At 40.1% G+C, this 23,549-nt stretch overlaps 1 protein-coding gene across 2 annotated transcripts in view; it reads left to right on the plus strand.

The window, feature by feature from the left end:
• LOC124782548 (double-stranded RNA-binding protein Staufen homolog 2) overlaps positions 1-23,549 on the plus strand; it is a 257,615-nt gene that overhangs the window by 202,403 nt on the left and 31,663 nt on the right. For both annotated transcript variants that reach the window (XM_047253950.1, XM_047253949.1), the window contains exons 14-15: positions 6,041-6,264; positions 16,164-16,262. In XM_047253950.1, coding sequence (XP_047109906.1) covers positions 6,041-6,264; positions 16,164-16,262 — 323 coding nt within the window. The remainder of the gene's footprint in view (positions 1-6,040; positions 6,265-16,163; positions 16,263-23,549) is intronic.

The raw sequence follows: 23,549 nt of genomic DNA on the forward strand, positions 1-23,549 counted from the left end.
CAGAAATTAGAATAGTCATCCTGTATCCTTCTACAGACATTCAATGATGATTATTTCTTCTCTCTGAATTTTCATTTCCTTTCTGAACTTCTACATCAAGAGGAATAGGCTTCAACCTTTCCTCACTCCCTTCTCAACTATTGCTTCCGTTTCATGTCCTTCAACCCATAACCGCAATCTGCTTTCTCTACAATTTACAGATACTCTTTAACTCGCTGTGTTTTATCTCTGGTACGCAATTCAAATGCTATAGTGCTTCCTTTATAAAGAATTTGGCCAGTTTCTTTTGCCACATTTCTCCAATTCAAGCTTGTGCAACATCTTTTATGACCTCTTTGCCAATGGTACACTGAACCTTTATCTTTCTGCTTTCATGTAATTCTGTGTTATTCATAAGTACCTCTGAGATTTCAAAAGACGACTGTATGAAAACTGCAAAAGTATAGAAAACACATATACATTAGTGGATAGAACATCTCTCCAAGTTTGTAACTCACATATAGACACTGCTTGTGACACAGCAAATCGCAGTATGTACATGCAATGCGTATGCAACAGCAGCAGCTTGTTTTGGAAATCTGTTTATTGGGTCAACAAACTATTTTGATGTGACAGCACAGAGTGGATGGTTTGTCTAACATTCTGATGGGCCTGGCTCCTAGCGGTGTGCTCTTCAACTACAACACAGCATGTGTTACAAATCAGAACTGGGAGAGATGCTTTATCCATTGGAATGTTTCATTTTTCTATGTGTCTTGTAATTTCTGTGCATTCTTCTTCCGTAACCTTGAAAGAAAGAACCCTGTATAATGTTTGTAGTAGCCTGACTGTTACTACACCTACCACTAGCAGAGGGTGTGAGTTGGGCCACTACGGCAAATGTAGTATACGCTGACATTCACACGGTGCTCCTACAACTACCTCTTGCAGCTGCCAGAGACATTCCAGTCACCTGTTCCAATGGATGTGTGCAGCATGATTCCTGCAACACCATGTGGAGAGAGTGTCTTTATAAGGCCACACGCGGGCCTCTGGCTCTCAGTTGTCAGATGTACTTGTTACTACATCCAGTGCAATCTTGTTGTCACTCTGTGACCTAATAAATCATACAGTATTATGAAAAGGGCAATTGCTACTTACCACATAGTGGAGGTGCTGAGTCAAAGATAAGCACAACAAAAAGACTATCAGAAAATGAGCTTTCAGCCAACAGGGCCTTTGTCAGAGATAGAAAACACACACACACACACATGATGAGTAATAACTAGCCTTTTCATAGTATTGTTACATTCCACTCTAATAAATCATAACTGTTTTAAGACCATGTGTTTTCTTGTATTCCTAGTCAGATCCTGTGATTTTTCTGCCATTCAACTATTCCATGGAGGCTCTACTCCAGTCACTCCTGCAACAACAGCAGATGAACACAACGTTGTTGGAACAGTTGTTGGCTGTGTTGACCCAGACTATGCCACCAATTTTCACCCACCACTGTGCCGCCCCACTAAGAAGAATCCATGGAAGACTGGGACTCTTATGAGAAGCGGCTTTGCCAACATTTGCTGGCGTTCGAAGTGTTTGACAAGGAGATCTATAAGACTCTGTTCTTACTGTGGTTCGATAATACCCCGTTGTATGAATCACTTACTGTGCCAATTAGCTCCTCTGCAGGAGCTAGTGTTGCTTTCTTTTGACGATGTATGTCGTTTGCTGTCCTCCTGTCATTGCACTCGTGATTGCTATTCGTGGCAAATTCTACCAATGTCATAAACAGCTGCAGCAATAGTTTTGAGCTTCGGCGACTGAGCTTCACAGCCTCAGTCGCTAGTTTCTGTCTTTCAAGGCTAAGCCTCAAGAGACTTACGCAGACACAGTGGCCCACAATGCAGTCGTTAATTCAGCCCCAGATAAGGAGTTGCATCAATGTGCCCTTCAGTTTGAGTTCCCTGTTTGCAAGACATTTTGAATATTGCACAGTCATTTGAGGCCTCATGCTTCCAACTGGAGGCTTTGTGTGGTGTCACAGTTGTTGACAGGGTGCAGCCATGGCACACAGAGCCTACCATGCTATTGGGAGAAGAGGTAGCTGCAGTACAAGCAAGCCAACTGGCCCAATGCAGACACACACATTTTCAGCAGCAGGGGCAGCAAATGCCATTTCCTTTGTACCCCTCTTGTTTCATGAAGAATGAACAGGCTGCCTGCTTCTAGCAGCGGGCGTCTTGCCATAAACATAAAAAAAAGGGGTCACATAATGGCAGTATGTCTATCTCTACCCCCTAAAGAGTCGTTGCTGGAATCAATGGACACCAATATTAATAGTACCTCGTCATTGTGTTCGCCGCTATCTTCAGGAAAGAAGAAACTTTTCATAGAAGTGTTGGTGATGGATCAGCTATTTTGCCTCTGAGTTGACAGGGGAGCTGCTGTCCCTACTCAACTCCCAGACATATGCCAGGCTTGTGTCCCCACCATTGGCATGCGTCGAGCAGCAGTTGGTAATCTATAACAAACAGCAGATTTCTATTCTGGCCAATTTGCACTCGACACAGTTTACAGGTTAATTTCCCATTCCCTTACGTACTTTGTGGTTAATGATGCAAGTGCTGGAAATTTGTTTGGGTTTGATGCTTTTACTATTTTTTTTATTTTTATTTATTTTTATTTTTTTTTTTTATTTTTATTTTTTTATTTTTTTGTTGCAGGTGAGGTGCATCTGCTGTAATACCAAATATCTTATCCGAATTGAATTCCTTGGATTCTGAGCTTTTTTATCTGTTTTTCCCATGGGGGGTTTTGCAAACAATTTCACAGCACACATAACTCTCATAACTCCAGCCTCATTTCATCCTGCTGTGACCAGTGCCAGTAGCTTTACATGACCAAGACGAGCTAGATCGCTCAACATCATTGGGAGTGATTAGACGCATGAATGGGCTATGCCCTTAGTAGCCACAAAGAAGCTTCCAGGTCAACTTCAACACTGCGAGGACTTCAAGGTCACTATAAATGCACAGGCAGTCATATTCGTGTACCCCCTACTGCACACAGCAGATTTTCTGGCTGGGATCAATTCTTTTCAAGAATCGACTTGACCAAAGCCTGTCTTCAGACTCCATTACACGATGCATCAAAACTATTGATTCTAGGTAGTACGCCTTTCAGCTTCTATAAGTATCAACATCTGATGTTTGGGGTTGCTAGTGTGCTTGCCATCTTTTAATATTTTTTGAAATAAGTTGCGCCAGTTGCCCCTCGGTGAATTAACTTGATGCTATTGTTGTGATGGGTTCTACCATGGAGGTAGTCTTCCTTTGTTTATTTGGGTCATGAAATTACCCGCCAGGACAGGCACCCATTGGAACAACATGTCACCGCCATTACAGCTTTTTTTGGTCCAATCTATTAGAACTTCAGGCATTCCACAGGTAGGTGGAATACTATAACAAGTTCATTCCCAGTTTGGTTACTGTTATCCACCCCTTGTATCCGTTGCAGCCAAAACATGCTCCTTTATTTCATCTGCAGCTTGTGAGCATGCTTTTGTGCAGCTTAAGGATAATCTTCACTCCGCACTGTATCTTGAGACTATTCAACCTGGCAAGCATGTGGTCCTGGCCAAAAAAAAATGTCTTGAGTACAGTGGTGGAGGTCCTGGCCCACCGCCATTCAGATGGCTCCAATAGCCTGTTGCCTTTGCTTCAAAAATGGTAACTCAGCTCAGGAACATTGTTTTCAGGCGAAAAAAGCAGCTTTTGCTTTTGTATACACCTTAAAAATTTAATTTGTTTTTGTATGTTACAAAGTTTAGTTTTATTCTGACCTTAAACCCTTGGTTTCACTGTTTAGCCCGTCAGTATCCTTACCAGACAGAGCTACTCTTTGTCTTCATTTTTGGGCTCTGTTCTTGTCCTAGTACAATTATGAGATTAATTTTCATCTCGTGTCACAAAATGCGAATGTGGATGCTCTGTCATGGCTTCCCATAGGCCTCAACCCCTCATTCGACCAGGAGGAAGTACTTTCTTTTGAACTGGATACGGAGGTGATGCATATGGCATGTGGTTTCCCCATCGCCAATTCCCATACTGTTTCCGCTCTGGTGGTGGATACGGCACTCCTGCATGTAGTACACATGATACAACAGGTGTGGCCTGAAAGTCCACCAAGTCAGGCTTTAGACCAGCTTCAGAATTTTTATGCATTGCGTCATTACCTCTCCCTGTTGGATAGCATTTATTTTTCTGTTGACAGAAGTTTACTCCTCATGTTGTGTTTCCAGCAGCTCTGCAGTGGGAGGACTTACGCTTATAAAATCATGGTCACTGGCGAATGTCACACAGAATTGTTGGTGTGCGCCGTGTGTTTCGGCCAGACATTGATCGGGAGGTGGAATCCCTTGTCACTGCCTACTGCAGCTGTTCAAGTGTTTTTGTCTGCAGGCAGCACTGCAATTATTTTTTCACCATGGCCAGCCCCTTCACATCCATGGGAAACAGTCCATATTGATTTTGCCCATCCTTTTTGGGACCCTTTCTGGTTATTGTCCATTGATTTGTTTTCTCGTTATCCATCTCTGAAGCAGATGCACAGCCACATAGATTTCCCAGTTTAACAGAATAACACCAGATGGGGCCAAGAGTCCCACCAAGGTCCTGCACGGCCTTCAGCTGTGGACACTGGTCACCCTCTTACTGCCATGCAGGCTTCACTCAGTATCACTTGTTTCGTTGATATTTGTACCCGACGCGCGAGTATGGGTCAGGTGTTTTGAATGCTGCCCTCATTAGTTTCTGACTGTCATCCACAGCCAGCATGGTCATCTGCCACCAGAACCAAATGTGTTCCAGGTTGGGCATTGGGCCACCCCCTCGGGCCATGAATGAGATACCTCATTCTTCCTTGGTCCTGGCCACTCCTGGGGTCGCAAAGGCCTGGCCATTGCCTTCTATCCTGGTGGTTGGGGTTTTGTCAACACTGACATTGGGTTTCCTTCCTGCTCATGATTGCACCGAGTTTGCTCTGCCGTTCAATCGGTATGGAATATGTGGCTTCATTGCCTGAGTCTCTCTTCTCCAGTCCTCAATCATTGCTGCCCATACAGGCACCTCTTTTCATGGACTCTTGACACCTAGATGGCACCTGTTGCTGGTCGTGTCCACCAGTTGCCCCAGGATCCACAGACAGTGTGCGGTTAATTCATGTGCTCTGGTCTGGGCAGACTAAGAACTTCTCTCACCTATGGTTGATGTGAGTTAGGTTACTAAGGCAAGCATAGTGTGTGTTGTGATGTGACCACAGCTACCCAAGGCGACCTTTAGGGGCAGCCAAATCATTGACCGCAGTCACTTGCTCTGTTATGCATGCGCAGTACAACTCCAGTGACACCAGACGGAGACAATGTCTTCATAAGAACATATGTAGGTCTCCAGGCTCACGATTGTCAGATGTATTCATTACTTGCAGTTACATGCAGTGCACTATTATTGTTGTCACCATTTGACCTAATAAACGTAAGTTTTATGACCATGTATTTCCTTTGGTTCCTAGTTGAACAATGTTTGTGTGGGTACTAGGCTGTTATGACGATTTTCAGTGTTACTTCCCTAAAGCTTGTTATTTTGTTGGTTTGTCGTACAGCTGTATTGTCATTTTTGCTCAGTTCTGTTTTTTCTTGTACCACAGTCAAAACTGTCCGTTCTGCTCTTATTTCGTCCATCATACATAAAAAGAACTCAAGGTTTTGAAAAATAAACTTCTTCCACTTTTCTTAAACAATATCCCCCCCCACACATAGTGTTTAGAGGGTTCAAAATTTTAAAATAAATAAGTTTCTGGTAAATAAGGCATGTTTATTTTACTGCATTTTTACTACAATTTTTCTTTTGTTTTTGTTTGTTCATGTGTTTTTAAACAAGACAGGAAAAGGATTAGAATTTAACATCCCATTGGTGAATGTAATGCTATCTAACAGATTTCTGTGTTTAATGTGCTTGATTTACAGATTTGCTTGAAAATAATGAAGTTGTAATCTTAACAGGTGTCAACATACAAACCACTGCAGCTATAGCAAAAGAATTGCTTATTGGTGGTAATTCACCGACTGCTGAGGCTCTGGCAAAATCAGCCCACTCTCATAAAAACGTGCAGACAACTTCTTTGAAACCACCAACACCACAAAGCCAAGGAGTTCGGCCAAAAGATCAGTTACTGTATCTTGCTCAACTGCTTGGCTTCCAAGTTCAGTTCTCAGATTTTCCAAAGGTAAAGAATTTTTAAGAGTTGTGTTGGATTTATTTTTTACATTTATAATTCTAATTTTTCTCAATACTAGCCACTTGCTGTTACACTCAATACCAATGTCTAACACAAATATTAAAGTAGGTGCACACAACCAATTATTTGCTACACTACAATACACAATGTAGATTCTGCCACTACTGTGTGTGAAGTATGTGAACCCAAGCCACCCATCATATAACAGAAGTGTTAACCATGGATATGCCCATAAACAAGATGATGTGTCATATGTTGCTGGTGCCATTCATCTGCACTCGGTGAATCAAATCGTTAGTTCAGGTTGTATATTTTTAAACTCCACATCTTTAATATTCACATTTCGAGACAGCTTAATTGTTTTCAACATGTGCATTTGTATCAAAATCACCCAGTCAGAATACTGGGTATTGGTAATGTGATCATATCACTACAGTGGCATTTTTGGGTGTATTAAATTTCTTTTCCCAAAAGATCTTCAGTGAAATCTCATTAGCATATTTTTGAGAGGACTGCAGATTTGAACACCATAAGCAGGATAATGTACTGCCAAAAAATACTTAATTTTATAATTATTTGATTTTTTTCACAGTGAAAATGCAGAATTAAGGGTCCCAAATGAGGTAACATGCAATTTCATAATGCTACATTCCAGAGTTGGTATTTCAATAAATTATAATTCAAAATGTGTCATTTCAAGAACATTTTCAGAATACCAAACCAAGAATACAAATGCAGCGACATTGGCTAACACAAGTAATCAGATATGTACACTTCTTGCCGTCAGTCAATTGGAATACAGAAAAGACACTTGATGCTAGAGTGTAACCTGTAACATCCAAAATACCTTCCAAATATGTATATTGAAAAAATACAAATACGTTAAAATTGCAATTTTTGTTTCACTGCTCAACACAAACTAACATCGCTCATTTAGTTTATTTCCAGTTGTGAAATCAGTACGGGTAACTGAATAGACATTGTCATTTCAAAATGCTGATGTTACATCTTGTTAGGCTAATTAGATTATAATAAAGCAATATACAGTGTCCATCCTTACGTTCATCACTTCTTCATAAACTTCAAAACACAACTCATAACGCGTAACATGTGTCCATTGCTTCAATATGTTTTGGTGTTGCAGGAACCAGCGAAGTTTCTGATTCATCTTCACTTTCTTCTTCTCTCTCTTCCCTCTGTTCCTGAAAGACTTCATTAGTTGTAATGGATTGACAGATGACAACACCACAGCAAATAATCTATATGACTTGCAAAGTGGCTGACACTTAATAGCAGTGTCCCTCTGCACATTTCCGCAGTCCGTGGACACGGACTTTCTATTCACACCATTTTCGGCAGCAAAAGTTGCAGCGGTCAAACAGTGCCGCCCTGATACTGCCAAATTTGAACTGCTAAACAGCGAGGGAGAGTATATGAAGAGTCATTTTAACATGCATTTAAAGCAGTTGGCTCTTGGGACTTCAAAAATGGAACATACTATGAAGGAAAAAGTGGTAATGAGGGACATACTAATGAGATTCCACTGTGCTTCTTTAAAACTTTGTAGACTAGTATCTTGGAAGAATATTGGGCCAAGAAAACCAGCCATTTATGCTGTCATGTAAAGTGTCGCTGGACATATGTAGTTGATGTCTCTTCAGGAGTAATCAGTGTGTATACGACCCAGGACAACCGGGAGATCCGGGAAAAACCCGGGAATTTTTTCATACGGGAGAAAACCAGGAAAAACCCGGGAATTTTTCATTGTTTTAGTTTTCAGTTAAATTTTTGTAATTTTGACTCGTAAGAACTGTTACTCTAAGAAAGGATATTAGTGTATCCCACTACTGCAGAATAATACCTCAACAATAAAACATAAATTAGGGGGAAAAAAGGAAAATAACTTAAATTGTAAAGGAAAAGTGCCATATACAACAACGACACACAGTCCTCATGCAAGCGTCTGCCAACAGCTAATGTGTCAAAGGCATTAGGAAGACTATGCAATACTTCATAACAACAAATTCCCTCCAATGAGCGTGAAGTCACAAATGTTTACATTCGATTTGTGTTAGCAGTTACGAGTGGGCTCATGCGCATGCACTGTTGAGTTGCATTTGAGCAGTAGATTCTTCTGCTTCTGGCTACGGGAATGTGGCTGTTGGCTGTGCAAGCAGTCGCAGCAAGCAGTTAGATGCTACTGGGAAAAGGGCGCGCCAAATTCATATTCTCGAGGGAAAAAAACTTGTTTCACAAAGGGCCTAGCATCCAGTGCACATTGATCTATCGATCATTTATATGATTTTGAAACACATCCCTGTTGGTTTTTTAATATTTTTGAATGTGTGCATAGCGTAAGTGCTGTCTCTGTCAGAAGAATCCTCGTCGCATCTAGAAATAAACTTTCCATTGACAAAAGGGGATGGGGCTATACGATCTGAGTGGAGTAAAGCCGAATGGATGAATGCCAATCACTGTCGTATTATGTGGTTGATTGGATTTCCGAATGATCAGCGTTGTTATAATTACTAGCAAAATCCGTAGATTCAGTCTACCAGAATGGAAATAAATGACTACAGGAATAACAAGGGAAAAAGATTACGTATTATCTACTCGTTGTATCCAAGAAAATGAAATTTTGACAGAAAATTTTTGGCCAGATCGCTACACTAGTAAGGACCAGTTCTACAGTCCCTGGCTAGCAGCCACTTAAGTTCTGTTTTGGAAGTAACACAGAAAACGTTTTGTACGAATATGTAACACTGCCTAACTGTAGAATAATCGCGGGGTAACTAAACCGATGATTCTGGCCAGGTTAGTGAAGTTAATCGGCGAACAAATTTTGGCAGTGGCAGGAATAGCTACAGAATTGGTGATGACAAGATTGTTTGTTAGAACGAGGAAGGAGAAGGAACAGGGACATCACACAAATTATGGAAGAATAAGACAATTCCAAATTTATATAAAAATTTCGTAATACTACTTTTCGATCTCATGCTTGAGAAACTGGTACGTATGAATGAAATGTAAAACTATTTCCTAACATAAAGTTTTTTGCTTGTAGTAGGCCTAATAGGAATTTGATATTGGTACTTCGTGAATTATATTTTGTCCTGTTCTAAAAATGACTATTTGTGCCCAAACAGTCTCACTTATTTGGTGTGTGTTACAAAATTGCTGCAATATTCCGGCTGTTTCTCCTTTTAGTTTCTGTGATATGTGTTTTTTGGTGGTGCGGGTTACCAGCCCACAGCCCCCGAGTGTCCTGGTGGGGCTGCCACCTCATGGCCTGGACACCTGCCAAGGTTTTATTTCAGGGCCTTACCCCTTAGATAGCTTGTCTTCACTACGACTACAGAACGCTATCCATCCCTTCGCAGTAAGGCCTATGCGCATCAACGTTGTCCTGGTTTCCAAGGATCTTCCGCTGTCCACATTAGGGGACTGTGTCTGCTGCCACACAATCACAAGGTGGAAAAGGAAAGGAAGGGAATGTATAGGATGGGACAGAACAGAATAGGATAGGACAGGACACTAGACGGGACGTTGCGAGACACACTTTGTCTGGATCCTCTATGGAGACCTGTCCGGCTTGGGAGGCCCTGCTGGTAGTTACACCACCGCCGGTATAGCCCTCCACTTCATTGGATCACACAAACCCCCTCGCCCACACGGACAGTGTCTCGCTAAGGCGGTGTCTCCTGAGGGGGGCCTGCAATATTAGAAAGGCCTATTTTGTTTTATCTAGCATACAGTGACAAAATAGACATAATCAGATTGAGAAACCACACCAGTCTTGGGTATTATTTGTATTGACAGCTTTTTCAGTATTAGATAATGAAATTTCAATTTTTCATCTAGCAAAGCATTTGACGAACTTTGGTGAGGTAATAGATTCTTGCGCAGAAAGGAAAGCATGCCATGTAAAGCTGTAGCAAGATTAGAGAGAAAAAAATGCTAGGAGGTAAGGATTGAAGAAATGTGTACTTTCTTGTTTGTCTCTTGTCTATGTTGGTTTTGTATATCCTATATTTAATTTTACGTCACACAAAACAGCAAGTTATTAGCTAACAGACAATAAAGAGTGCAAATTTTCTAAAGAGTTGTTGTTCTCTCAATTACAAATAATCCCATCCGCTATTAATGGCGAGTTTTTAAAAAAAGAGTCACCACAGGACATTTCAATTTCCACTGTGCTGAATATAGTTTGATGGCATCGCTTACAAAGTATACACATTTCAATTCCACAGAGCGAAGTACGGTGATGTGCAATAGAAGAATGCTGTATGAAGAGGCGTGGCACTGCACATTGGCACACTTAAGACCAAATAACATGTCTTACATTTTCTCGAACACACATATTTTATGTTCCAAACTTTTCAGAATGATGTGCCCTACAAGATGCACATATTTTTGAAATTTTTTTTTTTTTAGTATTGGCCTGGTTCGCAAATACCGTAGATTGGGGGCTGATGCGCAGAGCAGCCTGAGTTATAATGGGTAGTCTCCACGTGACCCGTGTTTACGTTTAGTGAATTTGCTGTTTCCCCTTCGTTTACTCTCACGCAAATGAAAACAAAACGGATATCTGTGGCCGGGAGGTATCAAGTGAATTAAAATAAATTCACATAAGTACGGAAGGCTAAAATACGTTATTAGCTTCAGATTTTATTTTATTTCCACCTTTCTGACAGTCGAGCATTAATCGCCTTGCAGAACAATGAAGTTATTTTTGTCTGTTTGCTGAAGAAATTTGGCTTTTATTAACCGTTTTTGCAGAGGCAGTCAATGTATTCCAAATGAAGTTTTTAATTCCACAGTACTGTCTAGTTTCAACTGTTCTCTGCATTTCAAGTGCAAATTTTCATCTTCTAGCATGTATGGCATTATGCCATAATGAAGAACCAAACATGATGTGATACAGTACTGGCGCTCCAAGAAAATTTACACCTCGAAAACCACACTGAAAAGCTTAATATCAGGTCTACTTCATTAGGAATCTGGACGTACGAATGTGCACCTTAAGTTGCAGTTTAAATGTGCACATTTTAGTATGGTCCATGAAATTCTGATGCTCTTGGAGCACCCTGTGATGACTTGCTGCTTTTACAACATAATGTAAGATCTTTTAATGTTTTACATGTACATACACACGGGCTTCCTACGTGATGGTAGCCGCGCAAGCGTGGTGTCGCCTGTTACCTGGTGCTCTCTGGCAACTGCTGAAACGGACCTATTTCTAACAGGTCGCAGAAAAATATTGCGAATGCTGGTTTGAAAAGCGTTACTTTCAAAGTAAATATCCTTTAACGTAAGGTGGACTATGCGCGAGGATGTACCATGAATTTCTTAAATCAAAGAGCGTTCGACTCTCATTCAAAAATCTACTCTTTGATGAAGAGCCATTTAGAAGAATTTCGAACCCTGAAGATCAGACATTTATGTCATTATTAAAAATTTTACTGGCATATTTGTGTGATATATCTTGAAGTGTAACATGCACAAAAAAATCAACATTATATGTGAAAGATTAGCTTCTCTTGCAGCTTATTAACCTTAGACACCAATATTACAGTAGAGCGTCGATCAACCGAACGACCGCTTAACCGAACCGTGTACTTGCTCGCACCTGTTACTCTCCCACCCTACCTTCCATCATCCTCCTCACTCCCAAACCAAGTTTCCCACAGTAGTCGCTGCTCTGGGCCACCGCTGGCCTAACATTGCTTCTAATGGGGCCTTCACAAGGCGCTGCTGACTGGCCAAGCTGCCAGTCGCTGTGTTTTAACAATCAGCACACTTCTGTCGGCTTGACACTGGCAGTAGACGTAGCGGCAGTATCAAAGCTGTTCACAGCAACAGCTGCGCCAGCTTAGAGTTGATGCGTGCCGCTCCGCGCAGTTTGAAGGATTGCGCGCCCCCAAGAAGAGCTTGTCACGGTGCAAACAGTCACCTTCTGTTCTGTGTGTATTGTTCATGCAAAATGCATATGTAATATGTATATATTTTTATATTTTTGTTTAATAAACTGTGCCACATACTATATATTCCTACTGAAGTTGCTTTTGTATGTTACTTTGTAATACTAAAAGAGATGCCTGTTTTTATGAATAGTAATTTACTGTACAGTACTTCTTTTTGGCAAATAAACATGTACAGTTCGATTATCCGAACAAACCAATTTTCCGAACTCCCATGTCCCCCAATTACTTCGGATAATCGATGCTCTACTGTATATGTGAAAGCTTTTCTTTTCTTGTAGCAACACTGTATATTAATTTAAACCATTAACTTCTGTGTTACTGCTACTTAACAATGATGTTGCTATTGGATGACTACATCACGTGTCCTATGCTCTAAATATTCACTGTCATCGGTTGGCGAGATCGCGTGACATGAGCTATGACTGGCTTACAAAAGCACATCGCAATCTCGATTTCAGTGATTTGGAAAGTAACATGTGGTGTTTGGTGGAATTCCAATGTATACTTTCGTAATACGAAAATACGCAGCGTACATGTTGCTGCACATCAAAGATATTTCCAAAACATATCTTTTTCGCTGAGTTTCGTTTTCCAAAGTGCCGAGTTTCGTTTTCTAAAGTGCCGGGAAATGCCTGTGTCCAAAACCATAACCATTCAAAGGATTGATAATTTTTTCAGTTCCGAGGGAAAATATACTGTCACTTAAGACGGAAAAAGTGTGTTTTCACCCGGGTGAAAGTGTATTTTTAACCAGGAAATCCGGGAATTTTTTTTCCTTGTCCACGTACACACCCTGAGTAATGCATGCCATAATAGGATGATACTTCAAGATTTGTTTTTCATATCTGCTTTAGCTTTTTGGTATATTACAAATTTTAAAATAACAATTGCAGGAAGTGTAATCATCCTACCAAGAAGTGTGAGATGAGTTATTGAGCAGTTTCTTCCTCTTGAGCTTCCAAAATTTCTTGCTCGCTCACCAAATGTGATGTATTTGTAGCAGAATTACAGCAAAGTGCGAAACCAACTGAGTAAAGACACAAAATTACGTCAGTGTGGTCGTATTGGCTCAGCCATTCACGACAACAACTGTTATGTTCACTAATGTTTCTTTTGAAATAATTGTAGAAACTGATACAAAATGAGTCAAGTTTTTGAGTGATAGATCGAGAAAATCGCAGTCCGACTTACGCTCAGGTGTGGTCGTTTTTAACACAAAAGTTCTGGTCAGAACTAAGTATTTCCATTTTGCTGCAAATATTACTTAGTCTGCTGTTGCCAAAACAGCAACACCAGGATGATTTGCATTAATGGTTTTCAGTAATGAATTTATTTTTCTTTCAGTTACTCACACTGTCTTTTTATATTTTTATCCTCACTTACTGGGTCTGTAAAAGTGTATTCTGTTCATTGAGTTTTGCCTGGCTATCTTAATTACAGATCCAAGTTTTGATATGACTTTACACGATCTACAGTGCAACCTATAAATACTTCTTGTAGCTAGTGGTAATTTTTAAAGAAAATGTTGTTTGCCAAGTTTCATGTGGGAGGCATTGAAATGTCACATTTGAAGAGAGAAATTGTGGTATTTTCTCATAATTTATTGTTAGTGCGCATTGTTGAAACCAGTATATGTTTTTCCGTGTTCTAGCATTTCATTGATCGTAATACAGGAAAATATGAACATTTATGCACAAATAACAGACCAATAATGTGATTGAGATGTGTTCCTTTGTCATATTCATCTTTCACAAGAGCTATTAAAAAATAGCTTAAAACCCACTGTTGATTACATGGATGTCTTGAAACATCTGTAATGTTTCTAAGAAAATTTTGTCTTTACAAAAATTAGCAATTATCATGCATAATTATTTAAAACTATTACAGCATAGATCCAATGAAGCACACATTGAACAACTTTTTGAATGTTTTAGTGCCATAACAAGGAGCCACACAGGTTGATTGGATTGAGTGACATAGTATTCAAGGCTCAGTCCAAATCAGATGCACGATTGTTGCTGAATTATCCTCATATCAAGCATTCACTCTTCATTTTGATAAATAAGGCTAGTAATATCAAGATAAGCAAGAAATCCGATTGGAATTTGTGTGGCACAAGTTGTCAATTGTTACTACATATTCATTCCACTAATAAGTTGAACTTTTGTAGCAACAAGACATGAGAATGTAAGGAAAGAACATTAAAAAGTCTGAAAAGTGACCACAGAAATATAAGTTCATATTATAAATGTTACATCTCATCCCACTTTGTAAATAATTGCATGGAATTTACATAAATGATGAGATTGCAGTACTGTGTAATACAGAAAGATGGTGATGCGAGGCATATAGTATCTTATCAGAAGCACACCTCCTGTGAAAGCAGTCATATTGTATACCAGCACCGCTGTAACTTCTACACAGCATTTTATGGCAGTGTAACAGTTAATCAGCTTTTCATACGACAGCACGATCACAGTCGAACTGTGGCCAAAATCACACTTGACCGCATAGGAGTGGAACGCATTACTGAGCACAACATGGTTGATTTTATTGGGTGCTTTGTGCAACTTGTGCCACTGGGAGTCTTCCACCCAACACTACTTTCTCTGACTTTGTAAATAGGGATTGGCTATATGAGGGAATTGTTTGTCAAAAACTGTAAAATGATCTTTGTTCCTTTTAGAGGAAGGCATGGGTTTACACAATACTTATCACAAAGCTTCTGACTCACCGATGTGATACATTCATATGCATGGAATGTCATCAAATACATTCGAAGATAGAGTGGGCAGACTCAGAAGTACCTTGGCAAAAACATTGTTCTGCAACATATTAAATGTGTTCAAAATTCTAGAAGAAATCAAACTTCAGATTTCTACTTTACCATCATATCGCTTCCTGAAGAAGTATTGAAAAATTAAAAAAACAGAGGAAGTAACACAAAATGTTATGTGTATTACTTTTCTGCCAATACGAGTGAAAGCCAGCTATTGTGTGTGTGTGTGTGTGTGTGTGTGTGTGTGTGTGTGTGTGTGTGGTGGTAGTACAAGTATCATAGTATGTTTTTATTCAGGCAAAAGATGTAAGAGAAATATTGATGTGCATTTACAAACCTGAGAAACAACCGACATAGGTCCTGCATCACTCGTCTTCTTCTTCTTCTTCTTCTCCTCCTCTCTCTCTCTCTCTCTCTCTCTCTCTTTTTTATAGCATAATCTGTGCAGCACAAGAGTTACGTTGCACATCTCCAAAATGTTAATGCCTGACTGACTCATTCTCAGTTTTGTCATTGGTGTGCAGTTAACATGTATCTGGTGCAGTTATATGTTGACAGGTAGTTTGGCAGTAATCTGTCAAATCAGAAAACCTCCTTTATGCCTGTGATGTACATAATGTTTTATAATAATATACAGTTGCACCATTTTACCAGTTTCCATTTGTCAGATGCTGTTTGACTGCCTCTGTTGTCCACCTGTTAGTTTTTTGGCCCTTTCATTTTAACCAGTGGTTCCTCTGCCTGTTGGTGGCAGTGGAGGAGCTGGTAAATAAATTAACAGCAACATTGGCAGATCCTCCACATAAGGAATGCTAACTGAAAGATCTTTTGCACTCATTGACATTTTCCACTGAACCACTTCCCTATTGCAGCTCATGATTTCTAAGGTCCCATTCTCAGATTAAAGGACATTTTAACATATTTGACGTGGTATATTAATCATTTTGAAAAAACATACTGCTCTACTGTGTAGTTAATATGTTACCCCGAGAATATGTTTCTGTATCATTGTGGCATTGTAGTGACAGTATAGTTCATATATACCTATTATATTCTCAGCCATGTCATCTTTTGTGAGACTGATTACTTAACTTGTGCTTGAAGTTATGTGTGCATTGTTCCAGGGAAACCATAGCGAGTTTTTGAGCCTAGTATCGTTATCAACTGATCCCCCTCAAGTTTGTCACGGTGCTGGGTCAACAACAGATGCATCTCATGACCAGGTTAGCTATTAATAATTTGCTAGCAAAAGAAATTTGAGATAAATTCAGTATTTTATCCAAGTATCATCTTTTAAGATCATCAGTTTTGAATAAATGAGATACTGTTAACATGTTAGTATATTGTATATGTGTGCAGCCATTGTTCCTCTGTTGCTATTTCAGTAGTATTTATCACATAGAAAATGCAATTTTTCTTTATATACCACAATCTTTAACCTGTAAATTATTTTGTTAAAACCAATAATGTATATGTACGCACTGAGAATGTTTATTTATGCTTTGCCTTTAGTTTGGATTTAAATGGTGGTTACAGGTATAACAAAGAAACCACTATCATTAAGTCAGTAAATGTGTTAACAGTTACCTAAATAACAGAAAAATTAGCCAACAATAATTGAAACAACAATAACAAATGTAAATAAAGTATTAAACTGAATATTGTGTGCGTCTTTAAATGCAATTAATGTGCTGTCAAATGAAAAAGTAGAGACAGAAAGTGTGAAGCCACAGAAATGACAATGAAGCTTTTCTATTAATTACTGAACCACATATTGATTGGATTTGTATAATCATTTCCTGATAAATCATGAAATAAAATTGTGGTTAGAAAAACCAACAATTACAGTAACAAAAAGCAACTTTTCATTGTGCCTTTCCATGAATGTCAGATGCATATAATAGTACTGTACATTTCCCACCTTGTGATTAGTGGTGAGTGATCTTAAACGACCCCTAGATACTGTGCAGTTTGACATTCTCCCTAGACTGCCCAGTAATGCTGTGGTTCAGAATGTTGGGTGATAAAGAAGTTTCTGCTGTGATAATTACTCTACTTGATTGGAATCAGGAAAAAAAGATGGTTGAAAAATTGGGTCAAGCAGCTTCAAAGATCACTTACGAAAACTTGAGCGAGAGGGGAGGGAGGGACTTTTTATGTGTTGATGGTCTAGCATTTGATACATTACTGGAAACTGTTCTCCCAATACACTGTCTGTCACCCCCCCCCCCCCCCCCTCCGAAATTTTGCAGAAGCCTGTATCACCACCACAAAAAACCAAAATAGTTCAAATTAGAACGCAGTTTCACCAAGTCCGCACTTACCCATAACACTACAATACTGTGCTAATGGCAATTCTTTTGAAGACTTGTAATTTACAAGCACAGTTTCACCTTACAGCATTTGAGACATAGTTATGGAAACATGTCATGGAATAATACATGCAGTAGAGGATTATATTCGGGTAGTCTACACTATGATATAAAGGCAAGTTAGTTTTAGCATCTTTACCAAAAATTTCAAAAAGTACTTCACTGATTTACTTCAAATTTTTACACAGTACTCTAGTAAACATTGGGACAGGCATAAGCTGCAGATTTTTAAGTTTATATGTTATACAAATATGTATTTACTGTATAAATGGAAAACATTTTTATCAAAAATCTCAACAGTTTTTTGGCCAGTGTACTTGAAATTTTTTCACGATAGTCTTAATAAAACTTGAGGCAGACGTAGGGTACAACTTTTTTTAATCATTTGTGGTATACAAACATATATTTAATATCTGTACTACTATACAAAGACAAGTCGAAGTTTAACATTATTACCAAAAATCTTGAAAAGTTCTTGACTGATTTACGTCAGATTTTAACACAATACTGTAATAAATGATTGGACAGACATAGGCTACAACCTTTTTTTTTTTTTAAATATATATGGTCTGTAAACATGTATGTACTATATAAAGGGGAAATGATATTAGCAAAAATCTTGCAAAGTTCTTGAATGATTAAGTTCAAAATTTTATATGGTAATGTAATAAACTTTTGGACAGGCATAAGTTACATTTTTAAGTATATATGGTATATAAATATGTATATAATACAAAGAGGACACAGTGCTAGCAAAAATCTTCAAAAGTTCTTTACCAGTTTACTTCAGATTTCCACACAATACTCTAATAAAGATTTGGACGGACGTAGGCTACCTATTTTTTGATATACGTATAATAAGTACAGAGTAAATAGTTCAGCAAGAATCTCGAAAAGGTCTTGACCGATTTATTTAAAATTTGTAAACAACATTCTATTAAGTATTTGGATGAACATAAGATGCACTTTTTTTTAAACAACAAAGTACAGGATTTCTGTTAAAACCAGCTTCGAGAAAGAAAATGCTGTGTTGTGAAAATATGTGGTTTCAGTTTCTGTTTCGCAGTCAGTTTTAACTGCCATAGCAGAGCATTTAAACCACAAACATAATCAGTTATTGGGCGCTACAGTCTGGAACCGCGCGACCGCTACGGTCGCAGGTTCGAATCCTGTATCGGACATGGATGTGTATGATGTCCTTAGGTTAGTTAGGTTTAAGTAGTTCTAAGTTCTAGGGGACTGATGACCTCAGCAGTTAAGTCCCATAGTGCTCAGAGCCATTTGAACCATTTTAATCAGTTACTGACAATATGATGTAAACAAATAGATAAAAAATCTACTCACCAAATGGTGGCAGGGGAAGAAACACACAAAAGGGTTTAACTTTTACAAGCTTTCGGAGCCACTGGCTCATTCTTCTGGCAGAAGAGTTTAAGGGGAAGGAAGAGGGCTGAAGGAAAAGGACTCGAGACATTTACGGAAAGGGATACAGTTTGGAAAAATCGCCCAGAACCCCGGGCCAGAGGAGACTTACCGGACAGGATCCTGACCTTATCCTTGACCCCTCTTCTTCCCCTTCAACTCTTCTGCCAGAAGAAGTTGCCACTGGCTCGGAAAGGTTGTAAAAATTAAATCCTTTTGTGTGTGTGTTCCACTGCCACCACTTGGTGAATAGGTTTTTTGTCTATCCATTTATATTATATAGGGCATTTAAACCATTAGACAATTTTGTTCTCCCATATGTATTCTTACCTGTGTACAATTTTAAACAAAAATTGTATCCACAACTGTGCTCTGGTGGGTCTTTTTCTTATAGTAGTAGTTGGTTTTAAGAGAAATGTCTCATTGCCTTCTGTTATACTTCGCCCCGATATAAACAAGCATAAACGGGATGATTGGTCGGCAGTCGTACCCTCATACACTGGTGTTGTTCCGCTCTTGAAAGTAGTTCTAAGTTATGTATTAGATATCTTATTGCTATGTCACTGTGAATGAAATTTTAAGACATTCTGATGTATTTATTAATCATACTTTAGCTACATAATTTTTATTTCAAAAATTGCTCACCCTGCTACTTTAGCATTTTCTGAATTTTGTGTTTGCTGAAAATCAACACTGAATTGCACTCTGTCATCCAATATCTGTTTAAGAATTAATGCAAGTATTGTACTAACGATCTTGAATGTTTTTACTGGGCCGCCATGCATTTGGTTTTGTCCTATGACAGTTAGGATCTCTTCTTGTACAAATTTGACGTCGCTCTGTGTGGATCATTACCGGTGTTTGACTGTCTGTTAGCCAGCATTGTCTTTCTCTGTTTTTACGCGTACTTTGCATTATACCACCGGTACATGCCACCAGCTGTGCCAAGTGCTGAAAGTGCCACTACCACTTCCGCTTCACCCCCCTCGCCATTCCTCGTCGCTCGCGCTTACCCCTCTGCTCTTTCCCCTCCTGCAAGACGTACATAACGCCACAGATAATACCCCCTCCATCACCCTGCTAGAGAGAACGGTCATTAAAGTTTGTTGACGTCACACTTCCCCGCTGGACACCCACGTGCTTGTCTCCTGTCAGTCAAAGCTTGTTTACAAACAGTGCGTGTGCTTGTGTCACACAGAACCACATTCTAGATGTGAACCTTTTCATATTTTGTGAACTGATTAAAAACTCAATACATTCTTTCCCTTCCTTTATATGAAGTTTTATGAATAGGATGAGAATATTGTTAGTTGTTTTGTCACTATGGACACACCTTTTAATTACCTTTTGTAGAGTTGTGCCTGAGTGTTCTCTATGCGTATAACTTTACAAGCTTAGTTTATGCCATATGACAGTCCCCTGATTTCATCATTAATTCCAGTGTTTTGCCAGTATTAGAAAAGGCTTTGTTCTTTGTACTTTAACATGGGTTAATATAGACAAGGTTTGTATTATGTGTGTATTATGGTACCCCATTTCTTGGACTTTGTACTTGAATCCTCCATTCTACTGAAATGTGTTAATATTTCATAGCCTGAGCAATTTTCTGCAACTACTACCCTCAGAAATAGTCAGATGACATAGTAAGATTTTACTAAAGTTGAAATGTACTTAATCCAATTCTAACCAAGCTAGGTGTTAATGTTCTGCAGTAAGTCACTTTATACACACACACACACACACACACACACACACACACACACACACACACACACACACACACACCCAATCCATTACCCCCAGAAACCATCCTTGTAACCATTGATACCACTTCCTTATACACAAATATCCCGCATGTCCAGGGCCTCGCTGCGATGGAGCACTTTCTTTCACGCCAATCACCTGCCACCCTACCTAAAACCTCTTTCCTCATTACCTTAGCCAGCTTCATCCTGACCCACAACTTCTTCACTTTTGAAGGCCAGACATACCAACAATTAAAGGGAACAGCCATGGGTACCAGGATGGCCCCTTCGTACGCCAACCTATTCATGGGTCACTTAGAGGAAGCCTTCTTGGTTACCCAGGCCTGCCAACCCAAAGTTTGGTACAGATTTATTGATGACATCTTCATGATCTGGACTCACAGTGAAGAAGAACTCCAGAATTTCCTCTCCAACCTCAACTCCTTTGGTTCCATCAGATTCACCTGGTCCTACTCCAAATCCCATGCCACTTCCCTTGATGTTGACCTCCACCTGTCCAATGGCCAGCTTCACACGTCCGTCCACATCAAACCCACCAACAAGCAACAGTACCTCCATTACGACAGCTGCCACCCATTCCACATCAAACGGTCCCTTCCCTACAGCCTAGGTCTTCGTGGCAAACGAATCTGCTCCAGTCCGGAATCCCTGAAGCATTACACCAACAACCTGACAACAGCTTTCGCATCCCGCAACTACCCTCCCGACCTGGTACAGAAGCAAATAACCAGAGCCACTTCCTCATCCTCTCAAACCCAGAACCTCCCACAGAAGAACCACAAAAGTGCCCCACTTGTGACAGGATACTTTCCGGGACTGGATCAGATTCTGAATGTGGCTCTCCAGCAGGGATACGACTTCCTCAAATCCTGCCCTGAAATGAGATCCATCCTTCATGAAATCCTCCCCACTCCACCAAGAGTGTCTTTCCGCCGTCCACCTAACCTTCGTAACCTCTTAGTTCATCCCTATGAAATCCCCAAACCATCTTCCCTACCCTCTGGCTCTTACCCTTGTAACCGCCCCCGGTGTAAAACCTGTCCCATGCACCCTCCCACCACCACCTACTCCAGTCCTGTAACCCGGAAGGTGTACACGATCAAAGGCAGAGCCACGTGTGAAAGCACCCACGTGATCTGCCAACTGACCTGCCTACACTGTGATGCATTCTATGTGGGAATGACCAGCAACAAACTGTCCATTCGCATGAATGGACACAGGCAGACAGTGTTTGTTGGTAATGAGGATCACCCTGTGGCTAAACATGCCTTGGTGCACGGCCAGCACATCTTGGCACAGTGTTACACCGTCCGGGTTATCTGGATACTTCCCACTAACACCAACCTATCCGAACTCCGGAGATGGGAACTTGCTCTTCAGTATATCCTCTCTTCCCGTTATCCACCAGGCCTCAATCTCTGCTAATTTCAAGTTACCGCCACTCATACCTCACCTGTCATTCAACAACATCTTTGCCTCTGCACTTCTGCCTCGACTGACATCTCTGCCCAAACTCTTTGTCTTTAAATATGTCTGCTTGTGTCTGTATACGTGTGGATGGATATGTGTGTGTGTGCGAGTGTATACCCGTCCTTTTTTCCCCCTAAGGTAAGTCTTTCCGCTCCTGGGATTGGAATGACTCCTTACCCTCTCCCTTAAAACCCACATCCTTTTGTCTTTCCCTCTCCTTCCCTCTTTCCTGATGAGACAACAGTTTGTTGCGAAAGCTGGAATTTTGTGTGTATGTTTGTGTGTCTGTCGACCTGCCAGCACTTTCATTTGGTAAGTCACATCATCTTTATATATACACACACACACACACACACACACACACACACACACACACACAGATGATGTGACTTACCGAACGAAAGTGCTGGCAGGTCGATAGACACACAAACATACACACGAAATTCAAGCTTTCGCAACAAATTTAAAGACAAATAATGATAGTTCAATCCTATTTTGTGAACTGTTATGGCATCATTTTAACTTCGTTAGTTCTAAGACTTGATTATATGGACAGTGATGATTCCAACTATTACAGGAAATATTGTATTGTGACTTGAATAGTTAATGTTTTACTACTTCCATAACTCATGAAAATTGATAAATTTGACTACATGTGACTCCCCCCTCCCAGTTAAAAAAAAATGAAAACAGTTGCAACCCCCCCCCCCCCCCAAATAGTATTAAGGCCCCTACTATGGCAAACCGTCTTTCCAGGGAGTGATGGATGCCCTATTGTAAACAATGTTTGGCAGCGAGTCAAGAAATATTTTAGGGAAAATTTTTCAAAGGCCCAGTGGAATCTTTACAAGTTTTCTCCCAGAGTAATTCACGCCGCATTTATGTGACACAAGTCACTTGTCTTTCAAAACCGAGGCAGTTCTTTCCAGTTAAAGCTGCTGACAGGAGACGCCCTGAGCCCTCTGCTGAAACTGCTAGCGAATTCATGCCATTGATTTTAGCCAATAGCGTGCGCGGGATACTGATCACATGTGTGGACGCTGGAGCGTCCTGTGGTGCAGAACACACTTGCTTTTCTCTCTTGGAATCCAGACTTCGAGGAGCACAGACGTCTTCTTGGAAGGCAGAGCCTCTGGCTCTGCTCTTCGCAACCGGCCACCAGCGTAAGTTAATATGAACCACTTCCCCTTCCATTGCCCGTTTCAGTTAATTGTTCAATCTCCTAGACTGACCAAAACCTGGTAACTTCCGACCCTTGTATACCATACCCGGAAATATATTCTCGGTATTGTACCTTTTCCTGTTTTGTCATTTAACGGCAGCCCTGGATGACCACTCTCTAATCCTGACTGCTCGACCTCCTGCACTCTGTCGTCATGAGGCATATGTAACAACCGCCCCCCCCCTTTCCCATACTTTGTATACATTTACAATTGGTGTCAGAAGTGCCCGTATACTGTACAACTGCTTCCTACTTTGC

This window comes from Schistocerca piceifrons, chromosome 1 (assembly GCF_021461385.2).
Source record: "Schistocerca piceifrons isolate TAMUIC-IGC-003096 chromosome 1, iqSchPice1.1, whole genome shotgun sequence".
Taxonomy (NCBI): Eukaryota; Metazoa; Arthropoda; class Insecta; order Orthoptera; family Acrididae; genus Schistocerca; species Schistocerca piceifrons.